The following is a 21,247-nucleotide window of genomic DNA, read 5'->3' on the forward strand; positions in this document are numbered from 1 at the left end:
TAAGTACTTTGGCAGGATGGTGGTACAGTGTTAAGTCCAAATAATGTAAACAAAACAGGGCCATAACCAGTGCTGGGATTCAGCCAATTTGGCAGAACCGGTATGATACTTGTGATCACAAGAATTCCTAATTTTTTTCAGCTGTTCTCATTGTTTGTAATAGAAGCAGAAGTTAGAGTAATATTTGAGGAGATTGAAGGCAAAGAAGGAGAAAGACACAAAGAAAGATAGGCTTAGCAGCCTACAGGTTAGAAACTCGGATAACATCTATGGTCACATGAAAATGGCAAGAGCCATAGGGACTTGACATGGATAAGGAGATATTATTTCCCAGCTAAAGAGAAGACAGGGCAAAAATAATATACAGGGAGTCCTCGACTTACAATCGAGCCCAAAATTTATGTTGCTAAATGAAACATTTGTTAAGTGAGTTTTGCCTCATTTTACAACCTTTCTTGCCACAGTTGTTAAGTGAATCATTGCAGGTGTTAAGTTAATAACGTTGTTAAATGAATCTGGCTTTCTCATTGATTTTGCTTGTCAGAAGATCACAAAACCTGACCCCGGGACACTGCATCTGTCATAAATATGAACCACTTGCCTAGCATCCAAATTTTGATCACATGACCAAGTGGATGCTGCAATGGTCGTAAGTGTAAAAAAAAGTCATAAGTCACTTTTTTCAGTGCTGTTGTAACTTGGAAAGTCACTAGATGAACTGTTGTAAGTTGTAAACAACAACAAAAGATGATTAAATGTGATACTTGTCAAACCTTTCAAGCTGTATGTATGGCTGAGAATGCATACCTAAGGGACTAGAAATTGGTACATAAAAACCAAGAGACCATGTGTTCTAGTCCTGCTTTAGACACAAAAGCAGGCTTGGTGATTTTGAGCCAGTCACTTTCTGTCAGCCCAACCCACCTAACAGAATTATTGATGTGGGAAAAATAGGGGGTGGATGGAGTATTCAATATGTTTACCAGCTTAAGTTATTTATAAAAATAACAAAAGTAGGATAAAAGTAAATACAGTTAATAAAAATAATAGCCCTGTATCCTAAAAGGTTTCTGCAACTTTGCATTATTTATAAGTAGTACTAATTAACTTCATTGTCATTGTTAAATCCTTTAGAGCTAGCATATGTTTTTTTTAAAAAAATTCCCCTCATCTTCTTCCACAGGCTGATATTTATTTTCAGTAGTGCACAGAAAATAAGCTTCTTCGTGCATGGAAAGAACACATGAGAAATACAATGTCTTTTCCTTATATAAGCAACCCTGTTGCCTCACTGTTTGGGTCTCAATCTGCTGTACAATGAATGTTATCTCATTACATCACATTAAAGCAAGAAAGAGTGGAAGTTTCAATTAGGAATAATATTTGTACATTTGTTTTTCTAAATATTTATTTTTAATATCAGTTTTTGTTGAGTCCGTGGCGGGAAAACAGACACGAGAAGCAGCTGGAGTTCTCAGTTTCATTTATTCAGCGTTCAGCTTACAGGAAGATGGCTTCAGCCTCGCCCAAACGCCTCGCAGCCTCTTATATAGGCAACTCCCGGGTAAATGGGTTACTTTTCCCGCGCCAGCACCCGCGCATGCGCACGGCGCTGGCGACAGCCTGTCTGGTCCCGGGCAGCTTTGCACCTGCCCGGGACTGCCTGCAAACGCCCGAGCCGTTTGCAAGGCTCGGGACATAACACCCCTTTCCCCCGGGCTAAAACTACTACCAACATACAACATTTATTTTATATGACATTTTGCTCCCCAGTGCTCCCACTGATTACTGGCTTTTGCCTTGCCAGCAATGTTATGTAATCTTCTAGATACTTAGGAGATTTCTTTGCTCTCTGTGACCTTCTTAGCTCTGGGTTACTGGCATAAGTCCCCTGACTGGAGGGAGGCGTGAGCCTGTTCTCTCTATTGTGCCCTGGTGTCTTCCAAGGACTGTGCCCCGATGCCTGGCCTGCTTGCTTGCCCACCGGCCTCGTCAGGCCAGGGCTTCTGTTACTTTGTGACCTGGTTGACCTACCTAGCTGTAGACCCTCAGGCCCCTTGAAGTGATAGCCGCTGCTGGGCGTCTCTGTAGAACCTCCTAGGTCAGTCCAAGACCTGTCAGGAGGCTGTCCATTCCCTGAACCCCATTCTGTGTTCGGGCTCGTGTGGGTTTCTGTACTTTCCCAAAACTCAGGTGTTCCCTGATTTGTGCTAGGGTTGTTGTAGTCGGGACTTGGTTCCTCGACTAACTCTGTGTATGTTTGAACCCCTGTAGGATTTGGGGTAAGGTCAGGCCAACCTTGGGAATTGTGTGCCAGTTCTCTTGCGGGGAATGATTTGTTGGGATGCCCCCGGGGTGACTCCCTGGCTGGAGTAGGCGTGAGTGCCTGTTGTGTGGATAAGCTCCATGACTTTCTTTTCGGAGCAATTGCAGAACCTTGGGACGAGCCGTTTGTGGCTCCCTCAGTGGAGATGGGCAATAGCTCTTGCCCTTCCCTTTGCTCCAAAGGGTCCCCCTCCCCCCCTGGAAAAGACCCAGGAGTCTCAGCAGAAAAGTCTCACCTAGAGCGAAGTTGGTCGATGTGCCGACGCAGGACACGACCGTTGTCCAGGGCAACCTCGTAGGAGAGAGGACCTGTGATCCTGGACACAGAAGCGGGGACCCATGTATGACCAGGCCCGTAATTGCGAGCCCAAACCGGGGCACCCACAAGTAGTTGTCTAGGTGCCCTAGGATGTGAGGTAGATGAAGGCAGTCTGTCCGGATGCAACCGGTCAAGTCTAGTAGTAAGTTGGCGCCCCCAACGAAGTTCAGCTGGACTTCTCCCTGTAGAAGTGGACGGTGTGGTGCGATAAGAAAGGAGAAAGTCAGCCAACCTGTGATGCCAGTCCCCGTAGGTGAGTCTCTTCAAGGCGTCCTTTGCGATGCGCACCATGCGTTCAGCTACCGTTGGTGGACGGGTGAAAAGGCGCAGACGTGGCATGACGAATCAGGTTTGCCTGTAAGAAAGCTTGGAATTCGGAGGAGGTGAATTGAGGGCCGTTGTCGGACACAATGACATCTGGCAGCCCGTGTGCAGCAAAAATCCCCCTCAGTACCTGAATAGTCTTTGCAGTGGTGGTGGATGAGACAGGCACAACCTCAAGCCATTTTGAATGGCTGTCAACAAGGACCAAGAAGAACTGGCCCTGAAAGGGCCCAGCGTAGTCAATGTGCACCCTAGACCATGGGACTGTGTTTCCTCCCATCTATGCACAGGAGCTTGGGGCATCTCTGGGCGAGATCGTTGGCACAGGTGGCATGCGTGTACCTTAGCCTCAATATCTTTATCTAAAGCAGGCCACCACAAGTGGCTGCGTGCAAGAGCCTTCATATGAACAATGCCAGATGACCCTCGTGGAGGGATTCTAAGACCCTATTCCTCATTGAGGTGGGAATGACAACTCTGTTTCCCCAAAGCAGACAACCCTGAGAAAGAGACAGTTCGTTTCTTTTGGACCAGAAACTCTGAAACTCAGGACTAGGGCAGTGCTCAGGCCACCCGGACAGGACCCAGGAGCGGACACGTGAAAGTGTGTGATCTGTACCTGTTTCAGCGGTAACATCCCTGGCACTAAGAGGGAGCTCGGGCAAGGCTTGGATTGATAGAATGTTGACAGCTGGCGCGGGTTCACTTCTACTACTGGCAGAGGCAAATCTACTGGGCCATCAGCATGGCCCATTTCTTTCCCAGGCTTGTGGAGTAATGAAAAATCATATGCAGACAAAAAATAGACCACCTAAGCATTCTAGGGGAAATGATGTGGGGAGTCTGCTTACGTGTGGTAAACAGTCCCAGCAGAGGCTTATGGTCAGTGAAGACCGTGAAATGCCTGCCATATAGAAAATCGTGGAATTTTTTAATTCCAGCAACAACAGCCAGAGCCTCCCTGTCTATCTGAGCGTAGTTGCGCTCGGCAGAAGACAATGTTCTGGAGTAGTATGCAATAGGAACCTGAGTTCCATCAGACCTGAGGTGACTCAGGACAGCTCCAACCCCGTAGGGGGATGCATCACAAGCGATGCACACAGGGAGAGACTCGTTGAAATGTGCAAGAACACTGTTAGAAGTGAGCAAGGCCTTGACTTCTTTAAAGCAAGCCTCATGCGCTTGTGACCACAGCCACACAGCCTGTTTGTCTAGTAGCATGTGAAGAGGCTCAGCTACACTAGCTTTATGTGGAAGAAAAGAATTGTAGAAATTCAGGAGGCCTAGAAGGCCTGAAGTTCGGCCTTAGACTTTGGCCTGGGTGCATCTAAAATAGCAGTTAGTTTTGATTCAGCAGGATGAATCCCAGCAGCATCAATTTTGAATCCCAGAAATTCAGTAGAAGGCACCCCAATCTGGCATTTGTCTTTTCTGAGCTTGAGGCCTGATTTCCTGAATCTTAACAGGACAGCCCTAAGCCTTTCAGCTAGAATGTGTGTGGAGTCTCCTGCAATCAAGACATCGTCAAAGTAGGGGCAGACCCCTGGTATACTCGTCGTAGTGTGTTTTCCATACGCTTTGGAAAATCCCAGGAGCGACATTCACTCCAAACTGTAGCCTTTTTACCTTAAAGGCTCCCCTGTGGGTCACAATGGTCTGAGCTATAGCAGCATCATCATCAACAGGCAGCTGTTGATATGCTTGAGCTAGGTCAAGCTTTGCAAAAACACGCCCCCCCTTGAGAGAGGCCAGGATGTGACTGACCACAGGAACAGGATAGGCATGTTGCTGCAATGCCTTATTGAGTGTGCATTTGTAATCAGCACAAATGCGAATGTCCCCATTTGCCTTTAGAGGCGTGACAATGGGGGTCTCCCATGGGCTGGAATCAACAGGTTCTAGGATTCCCTGTTGGATTAGTTTGTCTAATTCAGTGTCAATCTTACTTTTTAAAGCAAAAGGGACCCTTCTTGCTTTAATCCTAATGGGAGTGACAGTGGGGTCTAGCTTTAAGGACACAGGTGGTCCTTTGAATGTGCCCAGCTGGGGGCTGAAAACATCTGCAAATTCTGTGCAGACTTCCTGTAGGTCGAGTGTTTGTAAGCTATTGAGTCCTGTGACGTGTATCCCCAGGGCCTCAAACCAATCGAGTCCTATGAGACTCGTTCGTTCACCCCCTACTACTAATAAGTCTAGTGGACCTTCAAAACTCTTGTATTGCACGTTAAGGGTGGCCTCCCCCTTAACACACACTCTTGAGTTCTGAAAATCTGTTAATACAATATCAGAAGGCCTTAACTTGGCCTTAGACCCACTTCTGGAACAAATCTTCCTAAATGTATGCAATGAAATGATGGACAGGGCAGACCCTGTGTCTAGTTCCATAGATAATGGAACCCCTTGTAGCTTCACGTTGAGTGACAGCTTTTTCTTCATGGGCTTGTGTGTGCCTGTTCTACAGATGCTTCTTCGCGAAGCGCAAAACCTACCCTATTCTGGCTGGGGAATCTGGTACCCTTCAGGCGTTCTTCTTGGGGTTGTGCCTTTCGTCGGCCCAGGCACACAGCTGCAATGTGCCCTTGTTTACCGCATGCCCGGCAGGTAGCGGAGCGGAACTTGCAGTCGTTCTCCTGTGGCGACCTCCACAGCCGATGCACTTGAGCGGAGCCGAAGAGCTTCCCTTCTGGTTCTCTTCCTTCGCGGGGTGTAGACGGTCGACTTCCTCGTCCGGATCCTCCTCGGAGTTTCGTCGGACGTCTTCCTGGTGCACGGACGCACCCTCTGCACTGTTTCTGATCGGCCGCATGTTTTTGACGGCGCCGCCTTGCTGCTTCTTCTGCGGTGACTTCCCTTAAGGCGTCTTGGAAGGATAATTCTTCCTTTGCGAAAAGTCTCTGTTGTAGCTCGCGATGCCTTAACCCGCACACGAATCGGTCCCTCAGTCGTTCCTCGAGGTCCTTGAACTCGCAGGGCTTGGCGGCCTTCCGTAACGCGGCGATGTATTCCTTGGCTGACTCACCGGACCGTTGATCCCTTTGTTCGAAGGTGTGGCGCCATGAGATAACGGACACCTTGGGATGGAAGTGCTCCTTCAGCAGCTTCTTCAGGTCTGCGTAGCTTACAGACTCTACTGGGACAGGTGCTGCAAGGTTTTCTGCGATTTCGAAGGCGTCTTGGCCGCAAACGCAAAGCAGGGTGGCCGCCTTCAAGCTATCTTCCCTCACTTGGTTTGCCTTGAAGTAGTTCTCCATTCTGGATACGTAGGACTCCCACCGCTCTGGATGTGAGACGTCGAATTCCGAAAGCCTTCCGATTTTCGCCATCTTCAGATCTTCAGGAGACGGGTCTATCAGCCAGCCTACCCCCGAATGCGCACCGGATTGGCGGGCAGCTGTCGAGTCGACGCCGTTCCTCTTTCGCCGCTCAGGACTCCTTGGGTAAGCTTATACTTCTTCCTTTCCAGGTAGTGCAAGGCATCCCATCCTCGTCGCCAGTGTTGAGTCCGTGGCGGGAAAACAGACACGAGAAGCAGCTGGAGTTCTCAGTTTCATTTATTCAGCGTTCAGCTTACAGGAAGATGGCTTCAGCCTCGCCCAAACGCCTCGCAGCCTCTTATATAGGCAACTCCCGGGTAAATGGGTTACTTTTCCCGCGCCAGCACCCGCGCATGCGCACGGCGCTGGCGACAGCCTGTCTGGTCCCGGGCAGCTTTGCACCTGCCCGGGACTGCCTGCAAACGCCCGAGCCGTTTGCAAGGCTCGGGACATAACAGTTTTTATATCTGTTATTTTTATATCTTGTTTCATTTGATTGTTGTATGCTGCCCTTAGTGAGACTTTTAGTGGCGGTACAAATTCGATGAATAAATAAACATATTGTATGGAGAATACATTATGCAGCTATCTTGTGGTTGTCCAGAATTTTGCATCCTGTTTTATCTGGGGAAAGAAAATTTGTGTGGTCTTTTTGCAGCAGCTAACCAGGCGATCCACTGTTTCTTCAGCTTATTTGCAGAGGCAGCATTTGCTGTCTGTTACTGTCTTCTTAATTCTGGCTTTGTTTGCATTTGTTTGGGTGGTTTCCTTTTTGCTCAGATGGAAGGAGCTTATTTTCAACTAGATGCTATTGGACTGCATGAGCCACAATAGTTAATAATTTGAAAATTGTTGGTAAGTAGGTAATTGGCCTATAATTATTAGTGCTGCCCCTTTTGCTGGATCTTTCATTTTCAGGTAGGTTTTGCCAGATATTAGTCACCTCCTTGCAGTATGTTGTTAAACTGCTTGGCAAGGAGTGGATATAGACCATTCAGATGTTTCAAACCAAAAACTATACAGTTCATCTTCACCTGGTAATGACCTATTATTTTCACCTCCTTTAACCAAGCTGTGTTCTTGTTGTATTTCTTTGGGTTAGCCCATATCTGTGCCCAGAACTGCACTGTTTCTTCCTTGTCAGGAGTTGACTGATTCATTGCAATCTCTTCATAGATGGATTGTTCAAAATGCTTCTGACTGGATTGAAATTGGAGATTCTGCATATAATTTGCTGTTCAAGCTTCTTATGTGCTAATTGTCTTGTATGTGGCTGTTATTTATGTTGTATTATTTCCAGTGCTTCCTTGCTCTTCCTTGTTTCTAGGTGATTTCTTGAGAAGACATTCTTTGATTTTTCTTGTTCTTAAGCTTTTTTCTTTCATTTGTTCTAGCTTGCTTGCATCTGATCTTAGCTTGTTGATCTTATTTTCCAACCTGATCTTCCATTTTGATGTACTGTCTGGCCTTTTCTTTTCTTCTTGATTGATTCTGCTTCCCATGTAGTCAGTTATAACTGCAGCTGTGCTGTACTTTAGTTGGCTTGTTTCTTGTAGTGAGCTGGTGCTTTTATCTGATATTACAATATTGGCATCTTTTAATGCTTGTGCTAGCTGGAACAAGCTTCGATGCAGGCAACCTTTTCTGTTATTTTATATTGGTCTAGATCAGGGGTGTCAAACTGCCGGCCCATGGGTTGGATGTGTCATGCCGAAACTGCGCCCACTCCAATGCAATGGAAAAAAAATCATGATACATTGCAACACGTCACATGACATTGCGAGTTTCACTCCTGGTCTAGATGCTTAATTATTCTTTATTTCATTCTACTACTTCTTTAATTATGAGACAGCTTTGTTCTTCCTAAAGAGTCACAAGAGAGGATGTTTGGTTTCCTAATGTAAACAATTCAATAGCTATGCTGACTTCCTCTACGGCTGAGTTCTCCTGGTTTGCCTCTACAGTCTGAGCTACTTCTGGCAAGGCTTTTATTTTTTTTTGCCGTGGGTAGACCTTTGCAATGCTGCTTCTGCAAATACTTTATTTTTTATTTTTATTATAAATTGATGTTGATCTGCTAACCTCTGTTCTCTTGTTTCTTATTCTGGATATTGTTCTTTCCAGAATTGGTGCATTCATTTCAAACATCCTCTTCTTGTTGGACTTAATTTGTAATAACAGATAATTATTTCTTTGTTTTCTATCTCAGAATATTTGCAATGGGTAAACACTTTTTTTCCCTCAGTAGCTTTGTAGTTCCTAGCCCTGTTTGTTCAACCTTGTAGCACAGTTTTCACCAGGAACTCCATAGCATAATTCTTGTTTACTCAGATGACAACCAAGCTGATATGGGTTTCTGCAATTTATGTCTCATCATATTTTTTATGAGAGAGACACTCTTTGTCTGATTCCTCCTCCAATCCAGAACCTCTGGCATAACTCTCACCTTCTTCAGAGCACACAAGCCCCATAACCATGTTAAGGTAGTGCCTCACTAGGGAATGTTATATTTATTATTAATGTATTTATTTTTGTTGTCTTTTTACTATCATTTATGCCTTCTAACATTGATAATTGACACACTAGTGTTATATGATTTTTACTCTTTTAAATGTAAACAATCATCTTTGCACATTGAACTACTGTCCTACAGTACACAGGCAATTTAAGGCTTAAGACACAGCTTTCTAAAAACAATCAGATTAATATCAGGGTGATTTCTTTAAAGTGTAGGACATCAAGAATAGCACCTTTAACTGCCTTAGGGACTTGTAATGTCACATTTTACATGAATCTTATTGCTCTAATACCTAAGGATGAGTCAAATTATATATTCAATTGAATATGCACTGTGTAATCAATTCTCTATTTTATATTCTAAAGCCAGTGAACCATTGAATCAGATAAGTAACACAGCATGTGGACAGAGGAAATTCTCTGCCTGTATTTGGGGAGGGAGGAGGAGACGAAAAGTGGGCTTTGGTGAGAATCAATTTTGGAAAATCATCATCTGAAAAGATGTTGAAACACTCTATGGGGCTCCTGATCTGAGCTGCTGTGCTATGGATTATAGATGAACAATCTGCTGCTCTACAGCTGTGCTTGCTCCCTGAAACCCATCTTTGTGGTCCTTGGTGTCCTGTAGCATCCTTGGAGGTCTTTAAACTTGGTTGTTTGCTTGCAGATGTTTCATGACCCAACTAGGTAACATCACAGTTCAATCCTGAACTACTGTACATATATTCTCCTAGTATCCTGTCTAACAGCTTCCCATAGCTATTGAAAACTGATAATATTTTGAAGTGGGAATCTCACAAAAACTATAATGAAAGCTTTGAAGTAGATGTAACAGTAAAGAAAGAATAAATACACATCTGTATCATGGTCCTCTCCACTTTGCATTAGGGCTTCATTCACAACACCCACAAACCCTTATCTTGCCTACTAAATGGTTCTCAGTAAAAAACAAAGGGTCCACTGTAATTAATGTAGATCCAGTTTGGTGTAGTAGTTAAAGTAATAACTTAGAAACCAGGTGATGGTAATTTCTAGTCCCACCTTAGGAACAAAAACCAACTAGATGACTTTGGGCTAGTCACTCTCACAGTCCAATTCACCTCATAGGGTTATTGTGGAGGAAATAAGAGGAGGAAGGAGTATTATATATAATGACTACCTTGAATTACTTGTAAAATAAAGGCAGGATAAACATCTAATAAATATGTTTCTTGATTCTGGATATTTCATAATCAGAGTTCCACAAATATTTGGGCTTGATAAGCAAAGACAGTTTCTTCCAATATTGAGAAACATGATTGGAGATGATCTGTTAATTGCCATCCAAAAGGAGTTAATATTTTTCATATGTTCTCCCTATCAAAGTCCAGTCCCTAGCTTACCTGTGAAATACTACATCTATGAATCAGCATGTTACTCCACCTTCCCCTCTTCATCTTTCATTGATAAAAAAGAATATGTTGTGATTTGGCAAAGTTTCCCCCCCAGGGTATTAAAAATAGTGTTTAACAAAAAAAAAAACATTAAACTGTATTTGTCTTTTTTATGACAAAACTTTTTATGATGTGACACTCTCTAAAGCATTTCCAAGTGCTACCAACTGCAGAAAGGCAAAAGAAGCCAGAAAAAATAGCTTTTGGGGGGTTGATTTTTAAAATTAAAATCCATCCATGGGCAGATGGCACCACTTGTGACATGCTAAAATGAACGCAGCCATGCAAAATGGTTCATAACCTAAAAAAGTTCTTCTCTTGTGAAGACCCACTTTCTCAGCCCTAGTAGAACAAGACACATTTGACTGTTTACTGGGACAGAAAGCATTATTTCCATCGCCCCTGCTTCTATCCTGACATCAGGAAAGTGGCTTTTCTATGAGCACCTTCTATTCTAGACTCTAGATGTACAAATTGTGATCAGAAATTTGTAGAGATCCATCACCAGTCTGAAGCTATACGGTATGACTAAATTTACCTAGGTATTTGAATTACCTTGCTTCAGTTCTAGATTCAAGGGTTATCCATTTGTGATGACAAAATTTCCTGTGTTATTACTTGTGTCAACAGAAATTGCTTTGGAGTTAGAGATATTCCCAGCAGAATGTACCCTGTAGTCCATGAAACGTATCTTGAAACATAAAGGAGAGTTTCAAAAAAGACAAGAAAAGAAAAAAAATGAAACAGCCATTTCAAAGCACTTTTAAAAATGAACTAATTAGCAGTTCATGGAATAACTTGAACAATATTCTTCGTAGAACAAAATTCAATTTTGCATCTGGGATTAGTTCTTTAAAGATAAGCCTACTTTATTCTTATGACAATTATAATTAGCTTTTAATAAGAATTTTTGAGACTCCAAGAAACTAAGGACTGCTTCGTTTTGGTTAAAAATTGAGTTTCAATGTGAGATCATATTATTGAAACACCTCTTAAATATAGATTTAGATATATCTATAGATTTATTTCCCCTCACCATTTAATATATAAGTGAACAGGTAGTCCTCGACTTAAAAGGACTGGAGCCTGCCCAGTAAGGTTGTAAATTGTGATGGTCGTAAACCAGGTCACTACATGAACAGCCTGTTTTGATGATTTTTTGTCAGTTGTAAAGCAACCTCTGGGGTCATTAAGCAACTGCTTACACTGGCCATTAAGCAACTGCTGCAATCATTAGGTGAAACCATTGTTCACTATGGGGCATTTTTGCCAAAAACCAGAAGTAAATGATTTTCAGCAAAAACATCATACGTTGCGGTCACGTAACTGCGGGTTGCTGCAAATGGCCATAAATGCAGGCCAGTTGCCAAATACCTGAAATATGGTCATGTAATCATGGGAAGAACAACCCAGCTGTGAGAACTTCGGAACAGGAAATAAATAAGTGCATTGGGGGAGGTCCCTCATAACTTCAAACAGTCTTTAAGCACTGGTCATGATTCAAGGACTACCTGTCAAATTTTTTGACATTCCACTTGAAGTCTGACTAATATTAAAATGCATGACTAACAGTTCTGACCTTTTTTAGATTTAACAATAAGTATTTGATTTTCATTTTGCATTTTAATTTTTTAAATGGTTTCTGTTAGAAAAACATTCTTCTTTTAAAAACATTTTTATTACAACAAAATCCTGCTTCTTAGTTTTATTTTAAAAATGTTTGGACACATTAAAATTTAAAACCTTAAGAAAGTGCAAAATACTAAGCTAAAGCATAAGCTAACTAAAATGCTAACTAAAAGACTGGAAATAAGATTTAACCTGTTTGTACAGTATCCCTTTAGGCTTAGAACAATGTTTTCCAGCCTTGACCACTTTCAAATGTGGGGACTTTTAACTATCAGAATTCTGATTTCCACACATCTGAAAGGGGCCAAGGTTGATAAATACTGCTGTAAATATATTGAAGATGGGAAATTATAGTACAAAACTAAAGAGTACCAGGTTGGGAGGGTTGATGTTGCCAAACTATTTCTAACTCTGAAGCTCTTAGAAAAGGGGAAACATAAAAAAGCAATGCATTCATGTGCTGCTTTCCCTAGGGATTCTAGTTCTCAGTTTCAAAAAGAAGGCATCTGCCTGTGCTTCTTTAAGTAGTGGACAATGATTGGAGAAATTTTGTGCTCTCCCCCCTTCTTACAAAACCTTACTTCTTAATTTCTGTCACTGGTCTTTCATATGACATTACTTAACTGGATTAGTTTTCAGGCTGTCACGCTTCATAACTTAAAACTTGCTGAACTGATTTGTAATGTAATATTGTTTTTTTCCTCCTACAGGTTCACAAATAATAGAGAAAAATGAAGCTTCTGTTTTTAATGATCTCCATCTGCCTATTTTCGGAAAGCATGACTTGTTTATTAAGCAACACCAGTTACGGCCACCAAAGAACATTTGAGGATATTGAGAGAGAAATGGCCAATTATTCGGATGTTGCTGAAAAGATTATCCAACTTGCGGTTTATGGCAAGGCCCAGAACAGATCTTATGAAAGACTTGCACTGTTTGTGGACACTTTTGGACCACGATTGAGTGGTTCTAGAAATCTAGAGCTGGCTATCCAGTACATGGAGAAAGCTTTGAGGAAAGATGGCTTAGAAAATGTCCACCTGGAGCCAGTAAAAATACCCCACTGGGAAAGGGGTGAAGAGGGTGCAATGATGATTGAACCATACAATCATACCATTGCCATGTTGGGCCTTGGTGGGAGCGTTGCAACTCCTTCCGAAGGTAATAACTGCCTGATTTTTAACTTTTGCTCTTGCTACCTTTACTATTACTTTTTATTTGGAATCTGAATATGTTTTTCTAAATGTGGCCTATAGTTTTTTATTATTATTTAACAGTTCTCAACCTTAGTAGCTTTATGCTTGCTATGGAATTGTAAGAATTGAAGCCCACGTGTTCTGCATGGTTTAAGGCAGGGGTACCCAAGCCTCAGGCTGCAGCCCAGTACTAGGCTTTGGCCCATTTGGAACCGGGCCTCCAAAGTGGCAGGCAAGCATACACACATGCAGATTTGTGTGAGCAGCAGGTATGCATGCCCACTTCTTGCGCAAATGGAGCTGCACAAACTTGCCTGCTGCTTCCACGGAACCATCCCCTCTCCCCCCACTCATTGGTCCACAAAACTAGAAAGGCTTGGGAATGCTGATTTAAGGGATCCAGTTTGCCCCTTAAAACCTTAAAAATGCAAAAAACAAAAAAACAGGCCACCTTTTGGGGGTCAGTTCTAAAGGATCATAAAAAAAGATGTCAGGAAGATGGATCTGGTCTCTGACCTGCACCTTATGTATTCACGAAATATGAAAAACCCAAGATAGTTGCTTCCTATGGCAAAAATCAAGATTTGCCCTTCCCATGTATATCTGGCTGCCTGAACTGGCTGTTGAAACTTTCTTCCATGCTGAAATTGAGACTGCATTTTCCACTGCTGAAGCACATGGATAGTGGCATTATTCAGTTATCCCCCAGCCCACCTCCATTTCCCCACTCTGCATAATAGGAGGGCTGGTTCTGCTAAGTCAGTGGTTCTCAACCTTTTTAATGCCGCGACCCCCAACCGGTCGTAAGTCAAGGACTACCCAACCAGTCGTAAGTCAAGGACTACCCAACCGGTCGTAAGTCAAGGACTTTCCCTGCCCGGGAGTGCCGCACATGTGTGGTGCCGCCCCCTGCGCCGGCCAAGGCGTAGCTGGCAAGTGGCAGAGACGGTGCAGGCCGACCACCCGCTGGGCCACCAGCTGGCCGAGCCCAAGGGAGTTAAGGCACCCGCCGGGCCCCACGCACACCAGCAACCCTCCCTGCGCCCGCCGGCCTCCCACTTCCCACCCCTGGCCCTCTTTTACTTACATTTTTAGTAGTTGCTCAGCAGGGAGGGGTGGAAGCTTCCAGACAGCTCGCCTTCGCTGCAGACAACTTGTAGCACTGTTTGCAGAATGGGACTTTTGGCGGGCTCAGCAGGGCAGAGACAGCCTGGACAATTCCTATTGGCTTTTGAAAGCCAATAGAATTAGACTCTATTCAAGAGAGTCTATTCTACTGGCTTTACTCATATTTTTATAATGTACAAGTTGAGGATAGAGGAATGCCTAGCTTAAGCCCTCTAAGAGACAGCTAAATCAATAGCTTAATGCCTGCGGAAGGTTGATACTTCCTGCATTTTTATTAAAAACCTTTTAAAAGTCTATATGCATTTCTTCTGATCACACTGATCATACACGCTCTTCATTATTCATTAGTGATGGCTAACCTCTCTTTTCTCCTTGGGACCCTATTCTCCAAACGTCTCAATAAAATCCAGAACTGATCCAGTAATGACCCAGAGGTTTATATTGAACCTTGATCTTGAGGCTCCCCAGAACCACCCCTGAGTTTGTCTCAACCAGCTTAACCAGGGCAGCAACTGTAGACAGTCCAACAGCAACAATTCCAAAGTGTTGCTATGATCCATCAGTAGATGCTTGGAGATGCTTTCAGTCCTACATCCTTTAAAATCGTATGAATCATTGACTGAGTCACAGCTCTGTTTAATTTCTTTCTCTATTGTTGCATGTGTATTTAGAACACATGTTTTCTTCATTATAAACTAGGCATATAACTGGAAAACCAAATTTGGAATAATTTTTAAAGTAGCTCTGTTGCCCTTCAAAAATATTGGAAATGTGACTCACAGGAAGCTGTTTCATGTAGCTCAGTATTGTTTGCCGTGACCTGTAGTAGCTTTTCAGAGTTTTGGACAGGAATCCTTGCCATCGGGTTGCTAGGGGCAGTCAGCTGCAAAGCAGAAGCTCTATTATTTTTGTTACTTCTGTTATGTTAACTGGGAATTCTGTGAACTGCAATCCCCACAGCTCTAGAAGACGCCAAATGAGGAAGTTTGTTGCATAAGCTGTGAAAGAGAATCAGGATATCAAGATCTTATTTGTAGGAAGCATCTTTCATTATTACAAGGATCTGTCAAGAATTGCTACTATTCTTTCTTCCTTGATGAGTAATCATGAACCCATGTTATTATGTTTTATCACTTGATGTGGATATAAATGGAGTGCTGAGATGAATTACCTGATGTCAATTCTACTCATTAGTTTTGAAAGCTGATATGTCATATAGATTGCAGTGCCAGCCTGCAGAGACCTTGATTTTTCTAGTGGAAAATGAAAATTTCCAGATCTTTGGCTTCCTCTCCACTGGCCTAATTCCAGCTTTGCATGCTCCTGTCACGAAGATGTTTTTGAGGCATGCAGCTAAAAAGTACTCTTTAAGAGTTGCTGAATCCTATCAGTTTACTTCACTTACATGCCAATAATAGCAGCAGTAGATTTTGACCTGAGTACTCAAATATAGCACTGTCAAAAAAAGAGTAGATTGAGAGCCAGAAAACTGAGCCCATTTGAATTTTCACACTTTTCTTACCTGCTTCTGGATGCAAAAGTCAAGACCTCATTTCCTTCAACTTGATTAATTTTTGCTCTCCTGGTTCAGGGGAAAGCAGTTCATGGGCTGTATGAAGCCTCTTGCAGACATTTTGCAAGTCCTAGAGCAGTCCTAATTTTTTTTCCAAGCATACAATTTATCCTATAAACCTTTTTGGTTTATATATTTTTAGACATTTACTTCTATTGCCCCTTTTCACCAACTATTTCTTCATTAAGAACAATGGTTCTTAAAGCCAAACTGTACATGATGGAAGAGATAAGAAAATGGATTAGTGACGGATAATTTGATATGGGATCCTTGCGGTGGTGGGATTCAGATATGTGAACAACCGATTCTCTGTGTGGATGCTGCTTCCGGAAGTCTGTTCTGGACCTGAGCTTGGTGGTTTTCTTGCAGACATGCATTGCCCAAACTAGGCAACATCATCAGTGCTAGTGCAAATTGTTTTTGAATTGTTTATCCCAATACGCTGTTTGCAGACCTGCAATCCCACTCTAGCAAAATAACTACAAGCCTTTAGAAGTGGTTGCAGAGAAGATGAAAAATATTTGTTCTCCTTATTTCACTGTTCTCTTCAGGTAGTCACTCGCTTACATACTGTATGTGTATAAAAAGTGCTCATGTTCATGAAGTTGTTTTTACATTTGAACAATAGAAAGATATGTTCAAATAATTAAGTATGCTCACACAGTATAAGTATTGTTTCACCCTAGTGTTCACCTTTTTGCAAACCTGTAGTGATGTGCACTACTGTGGTATACCATACATGCACATGGGAGGATAGAGATTATCTGGCTTCAGTCAGAAATCAGAACAACTGCTCTGTTGCTGTTCTAGCTTGAGAATAAGGAGATGTATTTTGTTATAGACAGTAGTTGTGTACCATTTGATCGATCGATTAATTATGTACCATCAAGTCATTTTTGATGCCTACTGCCTGCATAAATAGGACTTCTCCATTACAATCCATCTCTAATCTATTCTTTCAAGTCTCCCAACAGTGCATTCATTTCCACTGTAACTGAGTCCACCCATCTTTCTGCTGGTTGACCTCTTCTTCTCTTTCCTTCCACCTTTCCCAACATTAGAACCTTTTCCAGAGAGCTGGGTCTTTGCACATTGTCCAAAGTAGGTTAATTTATGCCTTCGGTGAGTTGATTTGTTCAGTGATCCAATCAGTTTGTTTTCTTAGCTATCCATGCAATTTTCAAGAGTCTTCTCCTACATCAAAGTTCAAAGGAATCATCAAAATATAATATATAAAGTTCAAAGGTATCAATACTCTTCCTATCCTGCTTCTTTAAAGTCCAACTTGTGCTTCCATAGAATGTCATAAGGAATATTATATATTGCATAGCTAATTTAGAAAAAAAACTTTTTGGCATCTAAAATGGATTAGAAGCCTCCAAGTCAGAATTGGAGCCACTTTGGTGTGGTGGTTAAGGTATCAGACTAGAAAATGAGAGACTGCAGGGAACTTTGAGCCAGTCACTCTTTTTCAGCCTTAACAAGTAGTCAATGGCAAACCATTGATTTGTTGACTCCTGGCAACTGCCTGGACAAGTCCTTGCAGTTTTCTTAGCAAACTTTTGGAAGTGGTTTGCCATTGCCCCCTTCTCATATTCTGACTTGGAGTCTTGGAATCCCTTTTAAACAGACTAAAGACATTTCCAGATTTATTTGGCTGTTTCACTCCAAAATGTTGCTAACATCTCCTGGCAGAAGATGGCTGATGGGATAAGAAGATCTCACCCCTATGCCAACTGTCCCCTTTGTTTTAGTTCTTATGTAACTCTTTTTAATTTTGATTGTTTTTATTTTATTTTATTTTTATTGTTTATAAGCTGCCCAAAGTTGCTATATTGGTAAGATGGGTGGCATATAAATTTAATAAATAAATAAAACAAAACTGGTCCTGTATTTCTAACAGCTGATTTTTCATTTCCAGGTATTACAGCAGAAGTGTTGGTAGTAGGTTCTTTTGATGACCTACACAAGAAAGCTCATGAAGCCCATGGAAAGATTATTGTTTACAACCAGCGTTATACCAATTACGGTAAAACAGTGCTCTACCGACTTCATGGAGCAGTGGAAGCTGCTAAATTGGGCGCAAAAGCTTCTCTTATCAGGAGCATTGCTCCATTTTCTATCAATAGGTAGGAGCCTATTGCTAAAAAAAGAATCATGCTTCACCTCTTTTTTCAGGGGCCTATCTATAGAACAGGAAGCACTTTTGTTGAAACCATTTTCTATTTGTTTTTCATGTCTAAGTGGTAATTGAAGTAGACAACCTGACATCTCAAACTGTTTTCTAACTGGAGAGTCACAATTATTTGAGCCATTCATGCTTTTGTTAGTCGGAATAATAGCCTTGCTTTTTTTTGAAAAAATAAAAAATGTTGCATTTCATACAATCATGAAAGGCTTCTACATGTTGACTGAAAATTATCATTACTAAAAAGGAAAACAGTACATTTCAAATTTAAATAGAAAGGAACAGTCACCCTACCTACCCTTTTCATGTTCAGTTACATATTGTCCCAAGACATTTTGTGACTTCGGACGAAGTAGAATAGGTGCCCATCTTACCATTAAATGAAAGTAAGTTATTTTGGCACATAAGAAAAAAAAATCACTCAAACATTGCCTTGGCAGTGAAAATATAATGAACCCAACTGAAAAGTCCAATCTATCTCACTCTGCTTTTTAACATTTTCCCAACCTGGTACTTTAAATATGTGGCTCTACAACAGTGGTGGCGAACCTACGGCACGGGTGCCATAGGCAGCACTCAGAGCCCTCTCTGTGGGCACGTGCACCGTCGCCCCAGTCCTAGGCCTTCAGATGGTTTTATAAAACCTTTTCACTTTAGGCCTCCGCCGCCGTGTGCAAAAAAAAAAGAGGTTCAATCAGTCAATTTCAACTTCTCGCTGGAAAAAACAGATCTCGCAAAGTTGGAATTGATTGATTGAACTGTTTAGTCCCACCCAGTCTGCCATTATCACCACAGCCACGCCCACCCAATGGGCCACACCTACCCGGCACTTGACAATGCATAAGTGGGTTTTGGGTTACAGTTTGGGCACTCAGTCTCTAAAAGGTTCGTCATCACTGCTCTACAACTTCAGAATGCTCTTCTACATTGGTGCCTCCAGATAGAATTTCATTTAAAATATATGTGAAAAAGAAGGTTAAGGAAGATTAGTTTATTATGTGGCTTACAAAACATATATTAGGCCAATCCTAGAATATTGTTCAACTATTTGTAAGGGTTCTGTTTCCTCTGTATTGCTGATACTTTTGACGTACAGGTACAGATAGTCTCGACAACTGAGCCCCAAATTAAGTGAGAAACTTGTTAAGTGAGTTTTTCACCATTTTATGGCTTTTCTTGGCACATTTGTTAAATGAATCATTGCAGTTGTTAAATTAGTAACATGGTTGTTAAATAAATCTGGCTTCCCCACTGACTTTGCTTGTCATAAGGTTGCAAAAGGTGATCAGATGACCCCAGGACCTACAATTGTCATAAATATGAACCAATTGTCAAGCATCCAAATGTAAATCACATGATTGTGGGGATTCTGCCAGAGTTGTAAGTGTGAAAAATGGTCATAGGTCACTTTTTTTCAGTGCTGTTGTAACTTTGAATGGTCACTAAATGAACTGTTGTAAGTCAAAGACTACCTGTACAATATTTTCAAGCCCAGTTTGAAGTCATTTGGTTATGCTGTATGAAAAAAACTGCTTCAGCTGTAGTCAAGTGATTCCATAAAGAACTGCAATAAGAACAATAGCTATATCTTATTTCCAAAAAACAAAGAAAAAATGTTAAAAGGCAAAAGCTGTTGTCCAGTGGTGACTAAGTCATTAACTCAGTGCAACTAGATTTTTTAAAATCATTATTGAAAAAAAGTTAAAGTTTATCCAAATATTTATTATAGAAAATATTGATAAAGAAGACAAACACGAATTAATTAAAGTACTGATATATAATCTAGCACCTAAAAAAAAGTTTACGAAGGACACAAGGAAATGAGAACACTTAAAACAGTGTTTTGGCAATTTTAAGATGTGTGATTTTCAATTCTCAGAATTCCCCAGCCAGTATGCTGGTTTAAAGTATCTTGGCTTCATTTTTAGACTAGCTATTTTACAGTACCTTAGATTGCTTTTACTTACAGCTTTAGTCCTAAACATCTATGCAAAGATTGACTAAATTGCATGCTTAATATTTAGTCTTGAGTTATTTTTTTTTTAAATTGACTTCTGCATCCAGTAGGTAATGTACTGATGTCTGAAATTCATTTCTCTGGCTTTTGCTGTCACACAATACTCCCTAAAAGTGCCTGCTATGATGCAGATTTTTAAATATTACGTTCAACAGCATTTTTCCCAAATCACATGATTGCATAGACAAATGTAATTTTTAAGACCAGGTAAAAAAGAGGTCTAATTTATACAATATATCATACTATAATATGGTATATGTATACCACAGTGTGTTAGATAAACTTTCCCATCTGTGATTTATTCAGAAGTTTAAATATATGTGACAGTCTGTACTTCTTTTAAACTACAGTTCAGTTAAATGAAGAGGTGGAATAGTGAAATGTTTTAGATCAATGGATCTGCATTCTTGAATGGAAAGTATTATTCGTCACTGTAAAGGATATTGCAATATTAGAGTCTGTGAAAAAAAGTTGCTTTTCATTGTTCTTTCAGCAATATTCTGCTGGTCTGTCGCTTTCTGTCTCTTTCTCATCCATGCACGCTCACCTGGGACTAATATCACTGCTGCCACTCCACATGACACAACCTACTCTTTGTGCCTGCAAGTGACAAGAGACAATGGGCAAGTCTGCAGAGATTTTTTCTGCCTCTGCAGTCTTCCACTTCACCACCTGTGGTGTCTTTTCTTGTCTGTCCTGCTGACAAATGGCATTGAATCAGCCCAGCTGGACACAGCGCCTTTTGTCAACCAGCATCAGGAGGCATTGTCAGCTTCCATTGCATTCCTTTTGGAACGTTTTTATTTTAGACCGATTGATTGGAAGTGCTGATTCCATCTGACCACTTCATTGATACCTAGGCTATCCAGAGGCTTACTGGCTCAGAGGAAGGGAAAGTTAGCAGCTGATTTCTAAATAATGGGGTACAGTGGAGCCTGAATCTTGAATGTTTCCAAGGAAAAAGCCCCACCCTCTTAGTCATTTTCTTAGCCATGCTGTAGCGCTATCCCTGCTAAGTGCTAAGAGGAGGCATAAATTTTAGGAGGCATAAATATTAGCCTTTTAAGCCAAGGACACATTTGGGATTCTGTGAGAATATGAACAATGCAGCCAGTCATCCATTTAGCTCAGACTCTTTATCAACCCTTCAAGGTAGACCAGACTAGAAAACCGATGACATGGTCACCCATCTCATGGAAATATACATGTTTGTTTATAATTTTCATGAGTCCTGCATTTTCATACAGGCACAATGCATTTTTATTAACAAACCTCTTTACAGAA

The 21,247-nt window shown here is 41.6% G+C and overlaps 1 protein-coding gene across 1 annotated transcript in view; it reads left to right on the forward strand.

The window, feature by feature from the left end:
- CPQ (carboxypeptidase Q) overlaps positions 1 to 21,247 on the forward strand; it is a 139,776-nt gene that overhangs the window by 11,561 nt on the left and 106,968 nt on the right. Inside the window, exons 2-3 of the mRNA XM_039328893.1 lie at positions 12,572 to 13,022; positions 17,680 to 17,887. Coding sequence (XP_039184827.1) covers positions 12,593 to 13,022; positions 17,680 to 17,887 — 638 coding nt within the window. The 5' untranslated portion in view covers positions 12,572 to 12,592. The remainder of the gene's footprint in view (positions 1 to 12,571; positions 13,023 to 17,679; positions 17,888 to 21,247) is intronic.

Source organism: Crotalus tigris, unplaced genomic scaffold (genome assembly GCF_016545835.1).
Source record: "Crotalus tigris isolate CLP2741 ecotype Arizona unplaced genomic scaffold, ASM1654583v1 scf7180000024384.25900115:4084858, whole genome shotgun sequence".
Classification (NCBI taxonomy): Eukaryota; Metazoa; Chordata; class Lepidosauria; order Squamata; family Viperidae; genus Crotalus; species Crotalus tigris.